General features: G+C 41.4%; 1 protein-coding gene across 7 annotated transcripts in view; it reads right to left on the minus strand.

Moving 5' to 3' along the window:
* Positions 1 to 19,248, minus strand: part of RGS8 (regulator of G protein signaling 8) — a 130,212-nt gene that overhangs the window by 105,668 nt on the left and 5,296 nt on the right. For 6 of the 7 annotated variants that reach the window (XM_053209805.1, XM_053209806.1, XM_053209804.1 and 3 more), the window contains one exon: positions 17,680 to 17,795. In XM_053209805.1, coding sequence (XP_053065780.1) covers positions 17,680 to 17,795 — 116 coding nt within the window. Of the gene's footprint in view, positions 1 to 17,679; positions 17,796 to 19,248 lie in introns of those variants that run through there. The other variant, XM_053209808.1, reaches the window with a different exon arrangement.

Below are 19,248 nucleotides of genomic sequence, written 5' to 3' on the forward strand. Positions count from 1 at the left end.
ATTTGAGTCTTCCCCAAAATTTCACTTTCTGCAAAAATAAAACTCAGCTGATTTAAACATCATTCCAGGTTCATTACAACTTTTGATTATATGAGGGGATGGCTGAGAAATGGTAAGCTGCTGTCCCCTGCATCTGACAGGATAAGACAACCCCTGACATTTGCATCTGGCAAGTGCTATGACCAGTGGCCTCCAAATATTTTGCACATGCACCTCAATAAAAAATGTGAAGCATGCTGCCTGTGTTAAGCAGAAATAACAAAGAGACCGAGATGTGTGTGATGGCTCAAATACACAAGTTTATTTCTTGGTCCTATAACAGCCTAAGGTGCACGTTCTTGGTAAATGAGTGGTTCCCCTCCCAGTAATGTTTCAGGGATGCAAGTTCCTCCCATCTCAGACCTCTATCATCCCCAGGACTGGGGCATTTTCTGCATCTAAGCCAGCAGAAGAGGTAAGAGTACAAAGCAGGCTTGCTTCTCAAAAGCTTTGGTCCAGAACTAACAGGTATCACTTCTACTCACCTCCCATTGGGGAGAACTGGTAACTGCTACTTACAGAGGGTCTGAGAAAGTTGCCTCTGACTGGGCAGCAACTACCACTACTCACAGCTACAAGTGTATAATCTGCAACCAAGGACAGATTTTGGTGAACAATCAACTATCTGCCACGACTCTTAGTTTATTCTCTCTTTTATTTAATCATTCTTATTTATTCACAAGTCATATACAAATGTATATACATAAAACACATAGTGCTAATATGCATATTATAAAGCGTATTTATGCACACTCAAAGGATGAGAAGAAAAAACAAGTTTAAACAGCAATTTTAAATGTTCTTCCTGCAGCCCATTGGATCATCTTGTGCCTCCCCTAGTCAAGATTCACACCCAAAATTCATCGCTCAAGGTTCTGGAAGGTCCAGGGAGTTAGCAAGTGCTCTTCTAGGGTAGAGTTTTAAGAAATGAAGGCTATCACATTAACAACTCAGGCAACAACAGATGTTGGTGAGGATGTGGAGAAAGAGGATCTCTTTTGCACTGCTGGTGGGAATGCAAACTGGTGCAGCCACTCTGGAAAACAGTATGGAGGTTCCTCAAAAAATTAAAAATAGAACTACCTTATGACCCAGCAATTGCACTACTAGGTATTTATCCAAGAGATACAGGTATGCTGTTTCGAAGGAACACATGCACCCCCATGTTTAGAGCAGCACTATCAACAATAGCCAAAGTATGGAAAGAGCCCAAATGTCTTATCAATGGATGAATGGATAAAGAAGATGTGGTGTGTGTGTATGTGTATACACATACACATACATACACATACAATGGAGTATTACTCAGCAATCAACAAGAATGAAATCTTGCCATTTGCAACTACATGGATGGAACAAGAGGGTATTATGCTAAGCGAAATTAGTCAGTCAAAGAAAGACAAATATCATATGACTTCACTCATATGAGGACTTTAAGACACAGAACAGATTAACATAAGAGAAGGGAAGCAAAAATAATATAAAAACAGAGATGGGGACAAAACATAGGAGACTCTTAAATATGGAGAACAAACAGAGGGTTACTGGAGGGGTTGTGGGAAGGGGGATGGGCTAAATGGCTAAGGGGCGTTAAGGAATCTACTCCAGAAATCATTGTTGTACTATATGCTAACTAATTTGGATGTAAATTTAAAAAGAAAAGAAAAGAAATGAAGGCTATCACCCTCCCCTAGTCTTTCCTATTTTTAGATCACTCCCCACCACCGACACACACACACATAGCTACTCAAGCCCAAACCTAGAAATCATCTTCAATTCTTCACTGCCCTCTACCTCCATATCCAGTCCCTAGCTAGACCTGTCCACTTACCTTCCCAAACAGACCCAGAATCCCTACTTACCTCTCTCTCCACCTCCACGACCATCAACCTATCCTAGACACTATCATCTCTTATCTGGACCTTACAACATGTCTTATCCTGCAAATCCACTCTCCATGGGACAGCTGGTGCAATCTTTAAAACATGTAAAAAAGATTGGTGACTGCCCTACAGAGACTCTGCAATGGGCGGACACTTCAAATAAAATCTAACCTCCTTAACCTCCTCACTCAAGCTTACAAGGCACAGCAAGAACTCAAATATCTCTTAAATATTGTTAAATCTTGTCTGCATAGTAAAAAAAAATCTGAAAAAAATATATACCATGCTAAACACTAAAGATAACTATAGTGTTAATTTGCTGAACAGCACCTTTTGTAATCAAAAACAAAGTTATTTGCATTTTGTAAAGAAGAAGACAGAGGAGAATAAAAAGAAGAAATGAAGAATATCTGTTTCCAGATAAATTCTACTCTAATGACTAGATACTATTATTTTTATTACTATTTTCCCCTTCTAATTCAAGCAGATTCTAGCTCACATGCCTTGCAGGTGGTTAGCAGCAAGAACAAACAGAAAAGATACTTCAGTTCCTGGCTTGCCTTTTTTTTCCCCTCCCAAGAGCAAACCCCACAGAGGATAATCAGAGTTTGGTGAGGGGAAAAGGACATCAGAAAGAAAGTGGGGAGGGATTTCCCTCTGAGAAAAAGATCTGGCCTGGGTTAGGGAGAAGAGAGACTGATTGAAGAGATCTCAGAGGAAAAGGCCCGATGCCCCTTGGGGAAGCTGGGAGGCTGTGTTGTCATCTGGGGTTCTGTTTTAGGACCTCAAGGGCCAGAGGGATCCTGGGGCCAAAGACGGCAGCCATTTCCACGGAACCAGTAGAGATAATTGTTCTGCAAAACGTTGGCCCTGCATAAGACACTAGAATCTTGACACAAGCTCACTGGAAGTAACAGGGATTAGTTCAGAATGACAGAGGCTAAATTTCCTGCCAGTCCAAAAGGCTGGGTGTCCAGAGCCAAAATTAAGGTGATTTACAGAAACAAAGGAAATGTCCTATTTCTTGGATACTTTTCTTTGCACCATGAGATTTATTCCCACTCTCTTCCTGTATGAAAATATGCACAGGATTTATCACCTTCATAAATTACTTCTGATTCAATGCCATTACTATTATAATGTCACTCTTACTCATATGCATTCTAAAATGCTTTTCTGGGGCAGGAGGGTGGGGTGAAAGGGGAAAGGAATGGAATTATGCACAATGCTGGTGCTGTCCCAGAGAATGTAGCTCATGCCATGCCTACCGGGGGCATACATTTTGGGGAGGCAAGGGCTGATACCCAGAGTTCTACACCTGTCTCAGTCTGACTTGATTACAGTTTCTTGTTTGCATCCCTAGCCATGTCTGCTATAGAACCTTGGACATAGGGGATGACATAGCACAGTAGGTTTTGGACTCAGACTCTCTGTGATGAAAAGCTCTTGCCAGCTCAATAAGCTATGTCATATAGAGCAAGTTTCCTAATCCTTCCATTTTCTCATTTGGGGATAATGATATTCTTACTTCACAGGGATATTGTTAAGACGAAATGTGATCATTTTTTTTAAGTTTATTTATTTTGAGAGAGAGAGAGCACAAGCAGGGGAGGGGCAGAGAAAGAAGGAGAGACAGAATCCCAAGCAGGCTCTGCACTGACAGTGCACAACCTGATGTGGGGCTCGAACCCACGAACCGTGAGATCACGACCTGAGCTGAGATCAAGAGTCGGATGCTTAACAGACTGCGCCACCCAGGCACCCCTAAATGTGATAATTTTAAGGTGCTTAGCACAGTGCCTGCCATGTGGTAAGCTCTCTTAATGTTAATTGTTATTATCAGCTTTTATTAGAGTAGGCATGTAAAAATGCTGGATGAAAAAATGAAGGATGTATCTCAGGGTATTGAGAGCAAAAAATTACCAAAGAAAAATGGAACTGGCGAGGTTATCTCCCACTTAGGTGTTGTTCTGGGCCAAATACGGCCACACTTTGCTTTTGTGACTGAAGTACATATCTTTGGGCACACATCACAATCCTGAGGAGGTGGTCAAATACTACATGGAGCACACTGTCTCACCTGGTGACCTGTGGCTGACACTGGCAAGAAATTGGGCCACAATGAAGAATACACTTTGTGGTTATGCCAAAGAATCTTCTTCTTTTTTTTAAGTTTTCTTTTAATGTTTATTTATTTTTGAGAGAGCAAGACAGGGTGTGAATGGGGTAGAGGCAGGGAGAGAGGGAGACACAGACTCCAAAGCAAGGCTCCAGGCTCTGAGCTGTCAGCACAGAGCCCGACCTGAGCCAAAGTCGGATGTCTAACCAACTGAACCACCCAGGTGCCCCTGCCAAAGAATCTTCTTCCAGAAATGCTAACTGCCTTCTGTGGGAATCCATTTGCAATTCTGGCCTCAAGTAGCATTAGAATAAATCAGTTTCAGGAATAATGGGAAATCAGGAAATGTGTATCCTTCTGGGGATGTATTTAAAACACCCCTCAGCCAACAACTCAGCAGAGTGAACAGTTGGACAGTAGCCATTTAAAAACACTCACATTTTAAGAAATGGTGTTGATAAATTCCTTTCCAAATATTCTCTAGGAAAACTTCTGCAATGAAATAAAAATGATGCATGTATGTTCAATAGCTCTATGTTGCTTTCCCACCAAATTTCAAAGCAAGAATCACAAACATGTCATATTTTCTCACATCTTCGGGCCTTTGCCCATGCTGTTTCCTCAGCCTGGGACGTCCTCCAATACCCACCGTCATGCTAGCCTAACCACCCCACTAATGTCAGCAAATCCCAGCAGTATAGTGCAGAGGTTAGTGGCACGGGTTCAAATCCCATCTCTACATTTCCCCAGCTAGGTATCATTGGGCAAGTTATTTAACTTATCTGTGAGTCAGCTTCCTATGGGGATGATAAAATAGAGTTTGGGAGAAATTAAACAGATTAATATATGGAAGATGCTTAGAACAGGACCGTTCGTGGAACAGAGTAATCACTAGATAATTGGTGTCATTCTTGTCCTTCACATTCTAGCTCCAGCTCCAAACCCCTGGGAAGGTTTCTTTCATTCCCCTGGGCAGAGTTACATACTTCTTTCCCCATGCTTGTGCTCTCTCTACTTAGTATGTATCACACTCAATTACAACCACTGGTGTGCATGCCTGCCTTGCCACGATGCACAAATATGAGGAATGCAAACACCAACACTTTACCTGGGGAGTCTCCAGGCCTTACCACAGAGCCGTGAACATGACAGATGCACAATAAATATAAGGTGAATATATGAATGCATTAATTAAATGTCACGTAAGCTTTTGAGTTCCCCAAGCCATGTGTTCCCCTCCTTGCATGAAACTGTTGAGTGATCACTGTTGCTGTGCATGCTTCTAAAGCCAAAAGAGGCAAGGTTCTGAGCTACCTCAGAGTTTGTGCACTAATCACTGACATCATAAAAATTCGTCATTAGCACCATTAACAGAGTGGCTCGCTGTTATCACTGAGACGGCAGAATGACTCGGCCCAGCACATGTTATCGCTCGAGATGAGACTTAGCATTTCCCCCAGCAGCTCTCAAGCACTGCGTTCCTCCAGCGCTGCCCGGGACAAGGGACAGGTCACCCTTCTGAGGGGTGATGTGGGAGTGCTTAGTCACAGTCTATCTGCAAGCAGAGAAAGGCTTTGGCAGGAATGTGATCCGAGGAGACACTGAAAATAGCAAGTCCACTGAAGGCCAAGGGAACTTCCTCTTGTGAAAGTGGGAAGAAGGGCCTGATGAAATAAGCTGCTTCCTGGTGGAGGAAAGAAAACATCCTGTCTGAGCTGAACTGAGAGAGAGAGAGAGAGAGAGAGAGAGAGAGAGGGGAACCAAGGAAAGTTCTGGAGGCCTTGGGAAGGCAGGGAAAGCATCAGATTTGGAATCAAAACAATCAAATCTCAATCCTTCCATTTGGTAAGCTTTCTCCACTTCAAAACAGAGAATCAAATGAAGGCAACTAAAAAGCACCAGATAAACACAAGACGTGATTCAATATGGTTGGAAAAAGCCCCTTCACAAGGGAACTCACAGAAGGGGCTCCACCCAGAACAGAGGCCTCTCCTTCTTCACTCCAGGGTAGAAAGAGATGTCTCTGCCTCCTTTTCATTTAAATTAGCAAGTTTTATTTTTTAAAATCTTTTTAAACATTTATTTATTTTTGAGAGACAGAGCGCAAGTAGGGGAGGGGCAGAGATAGAGGAAGACACAGAATCCGAAGCAGCTCCAGGCTCTGAGCTGTCAGCACAGAGCCCGACGTGGAGCTTGAACCTACAAACTGTGAGATCATGACCTGAGCTGAATTTGGACGCTCACACAGGTGCCTCTAAATTAGCAAGTTTTAAAGAAGTTTCAAAGGACAATAAGTTTCAAGGTTTCCTTGGAATAAAACACTTTATTAGGAATCTGCCTTTGCTTTATTTTTTGGTTTTTGGCCAGTGTAGCTTTAACACATATGAAACCATGCTGCGTGATTTATGGCCTACGTGGAGTTTTCTTACCTTTCGAGCAAACATTTACCACACAAGCAGTGGTGTGCTCTGGGAGCTGTCAGCAGCCACAAAGGACTGATTTTGCACATGTCCTCCCAGTTCCATGTTTTGTGGCACTGCATCCATAGCTTGAAATTAGCCATGGTGGGAGTATTTCACCCTGGCAACTGACAAATGCTATAAATTAGGGTTTTTTTTTCCTCTCCCAAAGTTGGCTTGCCAGCACACCACTGACTGAGCCCAAAAGGATTCAAGAGTCCCCCAGCCATCCCTCTCCACTCCAAATGCCACAAAAAGGCAACTGAAACCACATACACGAATATTGGATGGGAAAAATTACAGAGATACATCAAATCTATGCAGACAGAAACACAAAAACAAACTGAAAAACCCTGGTAAATTATCTGTACATTCCTATCACACAAGGTTCTGGCAATGAGGTGTTGATATTTTTTTTTAACTAACAGTAAATGTAATATGGCCAGAGAATTTTGAATCAGCCTCATCTGGAGCCACAAATGAATATACTCAAAAGACATACATATTACTGCTGGAATCCAAATATCTCAATTGCACACTGAGGGCAATATAATGATGGAATAACTGACTTGTCAGAGTAGGTGATCTGTCATTTATCCCAGTGAGCAAATGTAGTGGTGCATTTTTAGTCTTGTAATGGCCAATGAATAATAATGGTTAAATGAATTAACAGTCTTTGTTTCCTCTTATACGTTTTATCTATTCTCTTAATGTTTAAATGGATTGGTCCTTTTTGTCTGGAACTCTAAACATTATGCTATGTTCCCAAGGCTGGCAATTGTGATAGGGGAAGTACATGTAAGGTGCTGGATGGTTCTCAGAGGACTTTTTTATATGCAATTCCTGATTAATGCTTACACACACCCTCTAAAGTAAGGTGCACCCATTTTGAGAGAAGGAAAAAGATGTTCGTCAGGGTAAGAGCTGTGGACTCTGCACCCTATTGTGATTATTGCTACTGAACATTGGAAGATGGCTATCATAGCCATCAACACCACGGCCATAAGAATGACTACCAAACTGTCCCTGCTTCTTTCTGTCACTCTCACTGTCAGGAAGCTCAGGACAAGAGCTTGTCTCATGTCTATACACTAAGTCTCAGGTCAAAATTTTAAGTGAGTCAATATCTTGTCTTTTTTTCCTTTCTGCTGTAGGATGAAGATCCTCCACCTAGCAAGACTCTCAAAATGGCAGATGCCCCACACAGAAAGAAGTTCAAATTCTGGACATATATTATCACTATCATTATTTTTATTATTATTATTGGCATCTATCTTATTCATGGCAGCTTATCTTTTTTGAGACTCCTTCCTAAATTTAGGGAAATACTCAAGTCATGAGTCATTACCACTCCAACACAGGAGTCAGAACACACTCTGCAATCCGAGGATTCGGGCACATGAATTAGTTCCTGCCAGTTAGGGACACTACCACAAGACACTGATTCAGAATTAAGCAACAAAAGGAAAAAGGTGCTCCGTGGGCCTTCCATCTTTGCATCTTCGCTGGGGAGGCAGAGGCAGAGGTGTCTGGTTTTGTAGTGACTGTTCTCCAGGGACTGAAATAGTACTTATGTAGAAACAGCAACTGTATAGAAGCAGGAGCTTGGTTTGGGGGACTGTACCCCAAGACTTATCCTCAAGCCATTTTCCAGTCCACTCAACAGTTCTGTGATCCACCTGGTAATTTTTTTTAAGTTTATTTATTTATTTTAAGAGAGGGAAAGAGAGAGGGAATCCCAAGCAGGCTCTGCACTGTCAGCACAGAACCCAATGTGGGACTTGATCTCACAGACCATGACATCATGACCTGAGCTGAAATCAAGAGTCAGACGCTTAACCACCTGAGCCACCCAGGTGCCACCACCCAATATTTTTTAAAATAAAATGCTTTTTCATTTATTCAGCAAGAGTCAGCTTCTATTTTTTAGAGAACTCTGACTAATACAAGAACTCTAATACAATTATTTTTCCTATTTCTCAGATATGGAAACAGAGCTTTAATTGGTTAAATTGCTTACAATCACAAAGTCAGTCAATGAGAGAGTGAGAATTTCAACTAGGACTATCATAATCCAAAGCCCACCTCTAAACCAGAAAGATTATACCACAAGGCCATAAAACTAATGAATCAGAGTTGAGTCACTGCTGTTTTTTTAAGTTAGAATAAATTATAGAAATATACAGTCTCACCTGAAGTTCTGAAAACTAAAGTGTCATAGAAGAGGACACAACACAAGTCTTCTTACCTGATGTGCTTTCCATGGTACCTCTCATCCTCATAATCCTGCCATTTTTTTTTTTTTTGCTTTATATGTTTTGAGATGAGTTTTTAAGTGTAAATGAGTTTAAGAATATTGTACAGGAAGGAGGGGACCAATTGTTTCTTGCATCCCACACTTTCCTTCTGTGTTGTGTCCATCTTACCAAAATACATTCCTTGGTAGGTCTTTCAGCAGGAGTCTATTTTTAAATTATTTACCAGAAAATGCCTTTATTTTTTTCCTCATTTTTTTTTTTTTTTGGAGAGAGAGAGAGAGAGAACAAGCAGGGGAGGGGCAGAGAGAAAGGGAGAGAGAGAATCTTAAGCAGGTTCCATGCCCAGCATGGAGCTTGATCTCACAACTGTGAGGTAATGACTTGAGCTGAAATCAAGAGTCAGATGCTTAACTGATTGTGTCACCCAGCTGTCCCAAGTTTTTCCTTATTCTTGAATGACAGTTCAGTTGGATATTTCTAGGTTATTTTTCACCAACACTTTGAAGATATTATTTCATTGTTTTCTAGTATTGAAGCTGATAAAAAGTTTACTATTGATCTGCATTTGTGATTAATCTGTTTTTCTAGTTGTTTTTAATGTCTTATTTTTTTTAATAGTCTACAATATCAGCCCACTGTGAGGTTTGTTCTTAGTTATCTTGCTTGGGACATGCTCAGATTTTCATTCTTAGGACTCTTATCTTTCAACAATTCTGGAAAACTCCCAGTCATGACCTCTTCTAGCATTGCCTCACCTCTGCGGGATAAACTCTCAGGATCTATAGGATCTACTTCTATTTCCTTTGGGAAAAGAATTACCACTTTTTTTATTTTCTGGGAACACAGCTCTCCCTGCCTCCCTAATGGGTTTGTGATATGAGAAGTGACATGTGCATCTTCTAGATAGTGCCTTTAAAAGACATGGGCAAACATGATCCTTTTCCCTTTTCTGTGACCCCGACCCTGCCACCGCCACCGCTGCTTAGGATGCAGACCCCAGGACTAGAGCTAAAGAAGCCACAGATGAAAATAACAGAGCCACTCACCAGCCCTTAGTATCTGTTATATGGGAGAAAAATAAATCCCTATCTTCTTCAGGCTTCTATATTTTAGGTCTTTTTTTTAAAAAAACAACAAAACAACTTCTATTATACCTTAACAATTGTACCTCTGTTGTCTCTACTCTCCCCCTTATGCCTTCCTTACTGCGTGTGTACCTGTCTGCATATGTGTGCCCGCGCACGCACACATGCACACGTGACCTCTCCTTCTTTTATTTCTCTTATTTTCTTTTCTCTTATTCATATTCATATTTTCTACCTCGTTATTTCTCCACATTGCATTCGAGGTGAATGTCTTTAGATCTTTCTTACACTTCACTTGTTCTCTTCAGATGTCTAATGTGCTATTTAACACATCCCTTTGAATTTCTAAAGCCAACAAATATGTTTTTAACTTCTATACTTTCTATTTGGTTCTTCTGCAAATAAACCTGTTCTTTGTACATAATAAATTATTTCATTCTACTCCTTCCTTTATGTCTCTGATATTTAAAACATACCTATTTCATAACCTCTCTCAGATGTTTGAAGTTAGCTCAGTTTTGGGGTAACTAACTTTCCTCTTTATTTTATCTCCAGATTCAGGGTGACTTATTTCCTCATTCAGTTTGTAATTTTTTTAAGCTTATTTATTTATGTTTGAGAGCAGGGAAGGGCAAAGAGAGAGGGGGAAAGAGAGAACCCCAACCAGGTTCTGTGCTATCAGCACAGAGCCAGATGTGGGGCTTGATTTCATGAACCATGAGATCATGACCTGAGCCAAAATCAAGAGTCAAGATGCTTAACTGACTAAACCACTCAGGGGTCCTGGTTTGTAATTTTTAATTAAGACTTCATCTTCAGCAGGACCATTTATCCCAATGGATATCTGTGCGATAAGTTGTAGAAATACCCCTAACACAGCAGTTTGTTTATCCCTGGTGAAATTCTGAGTTTCAAAGGTCCTAGGCCAACTTTTATAATTTCTCAGATTAACATTTCTATACCCATAGATAATGTAAACTTGAAATCTATATCTACACATGGTAAGGCCTGGGGAACACTTACATTTTCCCACTAACAGCCCCAGACCAATTAAAGCTTCCTTTCTGCTTCCCCACAACAGTTGTGAATGTTTCTCTAAGGTAGTTACACCCAGGTGGTTACACAATCCCTTCACAGATGAGGCACCCCTGCTGGCCTCCAGGATTTATTGAGAGAACTCTGCCACAGAATTGTCAGATAAGATACAGAATACCTGGTTAAATCTGAATGTCAGATAAACATTTTTTAGTATAAGTATGTCCCATTCAACTTTTGGAACATACTTATGTTTTTAAAAGTATTCATTGTTTATCTGTAATTCAAGTTTAACTGGCATCCTATACTTTTAAATGCTAAATCTAACAAGCCTAGTCACAGTTCTCTGCCTAAACTTGGCCCTTGGGGCCATATATCCTGTCCCTACAAGGGCCTCAAAATGCCAGCCTCCAGATTCTGGGACCTTTATGTAGCTCCAGCAACATTAGCTACAGTTATCACACTGGCTCTGAATTCCTTTTTCATACTGAGAACTAGACTATTTTCCTTACTTTTTTCAAGACTAGTTGTACATAAATATTTGAAATTTCTGCCACATTTTATCTAGACTTTCTACATAGCAGTCACGGGAAGGAAGGCTTGTCCATGTCAGCACAGGCTGCCATTGTCACAAATACTTGAGTTGCGCACTGCACCATGCCACCCAATGGAAAGCCTGGAGCACAGAGGGGTTAATTCACCCAAATTAATTGGAAGATGAGGAAATGTGCAGGCACAAGTCCTCACAACTTCTTGTGCCCATTTTGGCAAAAGGGGATGTTGCCCATTTTGGCAAAAGGAAGTTTTCCTATAGGATGGATTCTTCAAAGAGAAGCAAACACGTCCCAGTGTTAGCTAAGGTTTGACTTCTCAAGAACCCTATATTTGGAGGGCCCAGGAAACGCAGTAAAATTCTGACTTTACTGCACTTTATTTTCACTGGGCCAACTAAGAGATGAGAAGCTAGATGGGGAGATAAAAATAGAAAATTATTAACTAAAAGGGGTTGAAACATGTATATTTTAAGACCTTAAATTAGTCAAAATCTAGAAAATGGAAGACACCAAATCATCAGATGAGAAAATACAGTGCTTTTGTATTGAAATGTTTCAGAGAAAAGCCCTTTCAATATAGTTCTAAATGAAGTCCTCAGAATAGAAAAAGAATATTTTGTTTTCATTTTAGACATGGAAAATCCCCTGGACCAAAAATTCCAAAATCTTTCCCAGATATTTTCCGATTTTTTTCAATAATTCCACATCCCCCACATGGTTTCCAGGCAGAGCCTAATTTAGCCTAGACCCAAATATTCACCAAAGATCGCAAATCCAGGCTTTTAACATGTTCCCAAAATGATGAAATTTAACTTCCTGTTTTTGTATTCTCTGTGTTAAAGGTATTGATTTGTTCAAGATAAGCATTTTTTAAACACCACAAATTTTGAAACTCTGTTTTGGTACATCTATATATTTTTTTTAGTATTCCGTAAGTCTAAAAAATTGATCCATGCTCTGGGCTTTCTGCCCCCTGCCAGATTCTGCTGCTAAAAATTCATGTTATAAAAGCCTTAAAGAGTACGCATACCTCCCATTATCTCCTAGCTTGATGTGAGTCCATGAAAATAAAGTACACATTCTGCTAAATAGGAATCATTTATAATTCAAAGAAAAATAGAATAATGCTTCTGAAGCTTGCCCCTTGGCCCAGAACTTCTTTGCTGCATGAGATCTGAAGCTCTAACCTACCTCCACCTCCCAGGTCTGTAGGAATCCCTTCCAGGACAGGTCTAGTCCACTCTAAGAAAACTCACTGGATGACAGTCCAAATTATGACTCTCCAAACTTTCAGAACAAATTAAATCAGAGAATCACAGGATTTTTTTAATGTTTATTCACCCAAATTAATTGGAGGATGAGGGAATGATGTGCAGGAACACATTTGAGAGAGAGAGAGAGAGAGAGAGAGAGAGAGAGAGAGAGAGAGAGAACAAGTGGGGGAGGGGTTAAGAGAAGGAGAAAGAAAGAGAATCCCAAGCAGGTCCTGCACCGTCAGCACTGAGCCCACCACAAACCGTGAGATCATGACCTGAGCCAAAATTGAGTCAGATGCTTAACTGACTGAGCCACTCAGGGGCCCCAAGAACCACAGGATTTTAATAAATGTTTTCAGAGTAAACCATGTAGCTTAGAAAACATTTGGAAATTTCACAAAAGCATAAAGAAGTGGAAATAATATATATCTTCATCATTCAGATACGCTTCTTTGCATAAAACATATGTTTAACAAAAATGGAATCATACTCAAGGAGTTGTAGAATTTTTTTTTCGCTTATCTATATATTGTGAACATGTCCCACTACGTTAAATGGTTTTGCATGGTAGCATTTTAGTGACTACACATTCCATTTCTATAAATATGTTAATTTTTTATTGGTCTTCTATTTGGGGGCATTTAGATTGTCTCCAACCCTGTGATAATTATCCTTGTAGAAGAGTTATTCTTGCAGCCAGCCATAATTACATCGTTAGGATAAATTCCCCAAGTAAAAATGACAGACTCCAGAATAGGCACATTTTCAAGGCTTGAGGTACCCACTGCCAAATTACCTTGCAAAAGGTTTATCAATCCTGCCAGTAGTATATGAGAGTATCTATTTACCTGCTTTAAGGAGTCTTATATAAACTAGTGATTATCTGTCATGCAAAAGTACTCTTCATTAATGAAAGGATTTTCAGCATAATTTCTGTAAACACTGAACTCTCCTAGTACACTGTAGTACATTATTCAATTTAAAATATGATTTTAAGTTTCTGTGGAAATGTTCTCTAATGCAATTAATAAAGAAAATAAGGCATTTCTCTACTTGATTTTCATTTTAAATAGAGAATGCCACCTCTCAAAGAATTCTTTCCCTTTCTGCCTTCATCTAGGCTGAGAAGAGATACCAAAGTACAGCACAGTTATTCTGCTCTTCATCCACCCTCTATTTCGTATTCAGTTTCCCATCATGCACCAGATAAACACGGCAGCCCTGACATGATGAGAAGCCTTCCCTGAAGACTACAGCCCACACTCATCCATCCCTTCACTGAACTCCTATTATACTTATTGTCTGTACCACACAATTAGCACTTTATTATATACTGTCTTGTTCTCTAATTGTCTGTACCACACAATTTAGCACTTTATTACATTCTGTCAGATTCTGTAATTGTGTCATGTATTTTTGCCTTGTCTCTCCACCTAGATTATAAGCACCAAAGTGGCAAGGGCCCTGTCTGGTGCTGCTTCGGCATTCCCCACAGCACCAAACACTGCCCTAGGAACAACAAAGTGGGCTTTCGACAAATACCAAGTGCTTTATTGGTTCGTGCGTGGGTTGGGAGACTGGTAGATTGATTTTGTGATGGGCGGAGCTATGGAGAACCCAGAATGGGAGATAGGGAAGGTGCTGAGTGACAGGACACCTGGGTGCTCTGGTCATTCTAGCCACTCCTCTTCAGTAGGACCTGTTCTGTCACCTAACAAGTCATTGAGTTTCTGAGTTTTTCTATGTACAAAGAACAGGGAAACCAAAACATGTGACCAGACAACAGCATTTTTAAAATCACATGAAAATCACATGTTTTCATCTGAAGATTTTCCATCGTAACATTCTCCAACATGGGAGGCACTGCTATGCAGAGAAAGAGGTCACACTTTAGAATTAGACAGACTTCTTACCACCTGTGTGACCTTCAACAAATTGTTTAACACCTCTCTCTCCCTAAAATTAAACCCTGGTTCGTCATCTCTGCAATTATTCCAATGACCGTGATTATATGTGATATCGCCACTGAGTATCCATAAGACTGCTGGAGTATTCTTATTTTTTCCAATTTGTGCAAATGCCATGCCTTGAAGTAAGTGTTAAATATTGTTATTATAATAAACATAATCAGTACCTCTTTTAGTCTCACATACTAGTTGAAGAGGATTGACCTTGGCTGTGATTCATGGGTTTGTTTCTCAGAAAATAAGCTCAGGTAGTTACACAATTTCTTGATCTTTCTCTGTTGGAGGGTCGTTTACACTCAGTGGTCTACCACATGACACCAGACCTCCTTCTAGTAAATTATAAGAGAAGAAACACCCGATGTCCAGCATTAGCAGATCCATGCCTCAGTCTGTCACTTTTACCTCCACTGTAAACATTTAGGTGACTGGAGCATTGAGTTAACCACATTTCTCTGAATTTGGGATGATACAAATAAAATGTTCTGTTCCTGTATGTCATCTACCTTTTCCCTTTCCAGTCAATATGTTTTGCCATACCGTACCCTGTCATGTTTTTGTCCTTGTTTCTTCAATTGGCAGGTGCACAGTAAAATGTAACCAAACAGTTGTTCAACATGTTATTCTCTCAAAACAAGACCAATGGAAGCTCCCAGAAGTGCTGCTCTCACCCTGCTTCTTCTGCTCCCCTGAAGACACAAGAAGCCCAGAGAGCCTTGAATGGCTATTTTGTAGGGTAGGGGATGTCCCTTTATGAATAGCTCTCCTCCCTCTGTGCCTGTTGCCTGGATGTCCTTTGGTAAAGAGGAGAGGCTTCCTTTTGCATATCTAGGCGAAATGACTGTGATCGATTATTCTTCAAAAAAGTATTTATCAAGGTCTGCCCCGTGAAAGCAAGGACTGGGTGCTGGCCAAAGATGCATACCACACAGTTAGGAGCTCATACTGGAGGAACTTGGGGAAGGAGACATGCCAACATATAATTACCACACAGTGAGATAAGTGTAAAGAGAACATCTGTGGCCAGGGTGCCAGCCCGAGTCCAACTGTGCCTATCACAAAAGGTCAACTTTGATAAATCTAAGGGAACAGCTCACCTGGCTAGGAGTTGATTAGACTCAAGGAAGCTACTGCTGGAAGACAGTTTTGTGGCAGCCTCGGGTGGAGAAAGGGGGACAGGAAGGGTAGGCTTGGGGTGGGGAAGTGGGGTGGGTAGGAAGAAATGCCTGGTCTCGGTCTTTAGTTCCCTGCCTTGGCTCCATGGACTCACACCTGAGGCCTGTGGAGCAGATCCTTCAGGTGGAGAGGAGGAGGCTCAGTAAGACACTCAAGTCTCACTTCAGCAAGTCATGCTGCTCTGGGACCTGGGTGACAGAATGTGGCAAAGCAGAAGAGAAAAGCTTCTCTGCACACTTTTAGGCACCAGAAGACAGCAACCTTGGCTTAAGAGTGGCTGGGACTGTAACTGAGACCAGACACTGCTCCCTAGTAGCTGCACAGCAGGGGACACCAACAAAGAGCTCAAAGCAAAAGAGGAAAGGATGGAAGGGGGCACAATGGAAGGTCCACCCTGCCTCCCAGGCAAACCAGGGGAGACATGGAGTCCGGGGTGGTTCTGCACCAGGCAGGTGGATGCCCAAACCAATGCAACATGAGTTCTTACCATGGTTATGACAACCACTGCCATTTGTGCTGATGCTCAAACAAAACTTAGGGAAGCACAGGTTCTCCAACACAGAAAAAAAAGAAAGAACACATATTTTCTGCTCATAAGATTAAGCACAGTAATGTCTATCCTAGTTGGTAATGGAACTGAGGTCTGGTAAGGTGGAGATAAGTAACAGGATAAGGATAAGGTGCAGGATAAGTAACAGAAGGAGATTCAGACAGTAACGCTGAGGACTGGGGGGTTGGTGCTGGTGAAAGGGGGTCAGCCAGGTGAGCAGAGGGGTGTAAACAAAGCTCTGGGTGGAGGAGCTGCCTGCAAGATGGAACAAGAGAACAGCCCTGAGTCTGTAGGCAGACTGGAGTCAGATGACTAGACAGAAATGTCCAGAACCAAATTCTAAAAATAAGACTTCTCCCCTGAGCCAAACAAAATTAAATTCAATTTCCAAGTACGTGATTGAATAGAATTCAAACAACAACAAAGCATTTCAAACAGTGCTAAAGGGCACGCTGAATACTAAGTCCGTCCTCCTCAAATCCCCGCTCCCAGGAGGACCCGTGGATAGCTGCTGGGGAACACCAGGACAACCACATGTTGTTAAACTGCTTAAAGGTTCTCTACAGACTAGTAAACAGCTGCTGCTTCAAGCCACTGGAGTGCTGCCCCCTCCCCCCCAGAACTTCAATCAGTCATTACAGGGTTAAAGCTTAGATATTAGAAGATCCCCAGCACGCTTCCAGATCTCAAGCCAGCAGCCATCCCTGTTCCCAGAACCGACCCAGTTGTTAAATATTTGACTATCACTGTTATCCTTCCAGATAACATACCTTCACATACAGGTACGCCCCTACACGCACCTTGTTTTCCTTTAATACAAATGGCAGAATTGAATACCATTCTGTACTTTGCTTTGCTTATTTTTTTAACCTACTTGGCCCACCTTTAAATGTATGGCCAAATATAGATTGGAGGCATTTCTTTCAGAGCTGAGATAATTTAGCCGTAACTAAGATACCTAGCCTGCAAAATGGAGCACAGGAATAGAGTGAGATTTTAGAATAACTTATGGGAACTTTCCAGTAGGCCTGGAAGAACCTCATCAATGGGGGCCATGGAAATAACACTGGAAGCTGGGGCCAGCAATGCACGATGGCTTGGGCAGAGGAATGAGGAGGGGCAGGATCAACAAAATTTCCCAGAATACCCCTCAGGAGGCCATCTGAGCTCCCACCCCCTTCACCAGCTGACAGAAGGGGCCTAAACTTCCCCAAGTCCAGACCATTAGTGCCGAGTTCAGCTGTTACCCAGAACTGAAGCAGTCTTAGGTGGAAGCAAATGAAATTTCAAGTTGCACTTACCTCACCGAACACTTTCCAGGGAGTCTTCCTTTTGCTCAAAGAGGACATAAAATGAAACTTCTTCATAAATGAGCTAAAATACATTTCTCCTAAGAGCTCCATCTTCACCTCAAATGCTGAAAGGAAGCATAGAGTGATTTATATTCCTGAGGGAGAAAATACTTATAAACTAAACTTGAACCAGATTTTTAAATATCCTCTCCCTATAAAAAGTCAAGGGGCTCTAGGGTGGCAGTTCGTTGAGCATCTGACTCTGGATTTCGGCTCAGGTCATGGTCTCATGGTTCATGAGTCTGAGCCCCACATTGGGCTTTGCGCTGACTGCTTGGGATTCTTGGTCTTCCTTTCTCTATCCCTCCCCCACTCACAATGTCTCTTCCTCTCCACTCTCTCTCTCAAAATAAATAAATAAACTTGAAGAAAAAAAAAAAAGCCAAGGGACACTTGGGTAGCTCAGTCAGTGAAGCATCCAACTTTGGCTCAGGTCATGATCTCACAGTTTGTGGGTTCAAGCCCTGTGTCAAGCTCTGTGCTGACAGTTCAAAGCCTGGAGCCTGCTTCAGATTCTGTCTCCCTCTTTCTCTCTCTGCCCCTCCCCTGCTCCCAGTCTCTGTCTCTCTCTCTCTCTCTCTCTCAAAACTAAATAAACATTAAAAAAAAAAAAAGCCAAGACCACTGAGTGTACTCTTTTTATAGCCATATTTATCTTCAAAACCCAAAGAAGTAGTATGGGAGGGGAAACTTAATTTTCTGTGTCTCCATACATCATTTTTTCATTACTTTAATATTAAGGAAAGAGATTAAAGAAGAATGTTTACCATTGAAGATGTCAGCTCCATAGATTTTTGGGAAAGGGAGGATAGGGAAACGGGATCAGAAAAAGATTGCCTAATATTTTTATTTTTACTGATATTCCCAGAAACTTGCAGTTGGGGAAAGAGTCATTAAATGAGAAAGCAATTTCTGCTGACAGACTGTCACCTAGTGGTGAGTCCTTACCTAATTCATAATATGAGCAGCTATTGAGGTTTGGGAAGCTTTTGGAAGACATGTTTATTACTCTTTAGATCCCCGGGGAACCTTACAGAGTACTGTTACAAGCGGACCAGACTCACTTGCATGTGTCCCAACAGCCTCATGTTCATCAGGCAATACCTAACACAGGCCGAACATCCTTCAAAGGAAGTTTGCCTCTGTACTTTTCTGAATATTGTCAAAGAAACCTGGCCAAGCAAAATTAATATTAACTTCCTTTTCTGTTTTCAGACTATGGCCCCCTCATACTTTCCCCCTTGCTAGTCATCAAACTAGGCCCAAATTTTCAAAGGGTTTTCCAACTATTAGGGGATGCTAAATCAATGTGGGTAACCCATTGGCACATTGGTCCATACATACAATTCAGAAAGAGGTCTCAAAGTCAGCAACAAGGCAACATCGTCCAGATTTAATATACATCAGGAATCCCTCCCTTCATGCTCTCAGAGAGACACTACAGTCCTCTTTATCTGGATCCAGTGTCCTCAATGCTCCCTAGTTCTTGTTCTCTGTGTTCATACCACCCTTCTCGGC

The sequence above is a fragment of the Acinonyx jubatus genome, chromosome E4, assembly GCF_027475565.1.
Source record: "Acinonyx jubatus isolate Ajub_Pintada_27869175 chromosome E4, VMU_Ajub_asm_v1.0, whole genome shotgun sequence".
Lineage (NCBI taxonomy): Eukaryota > Metazoa > Chordata > Mammalia > Carnivora > Felidae > Acinonyx > Acinonyx jubatus.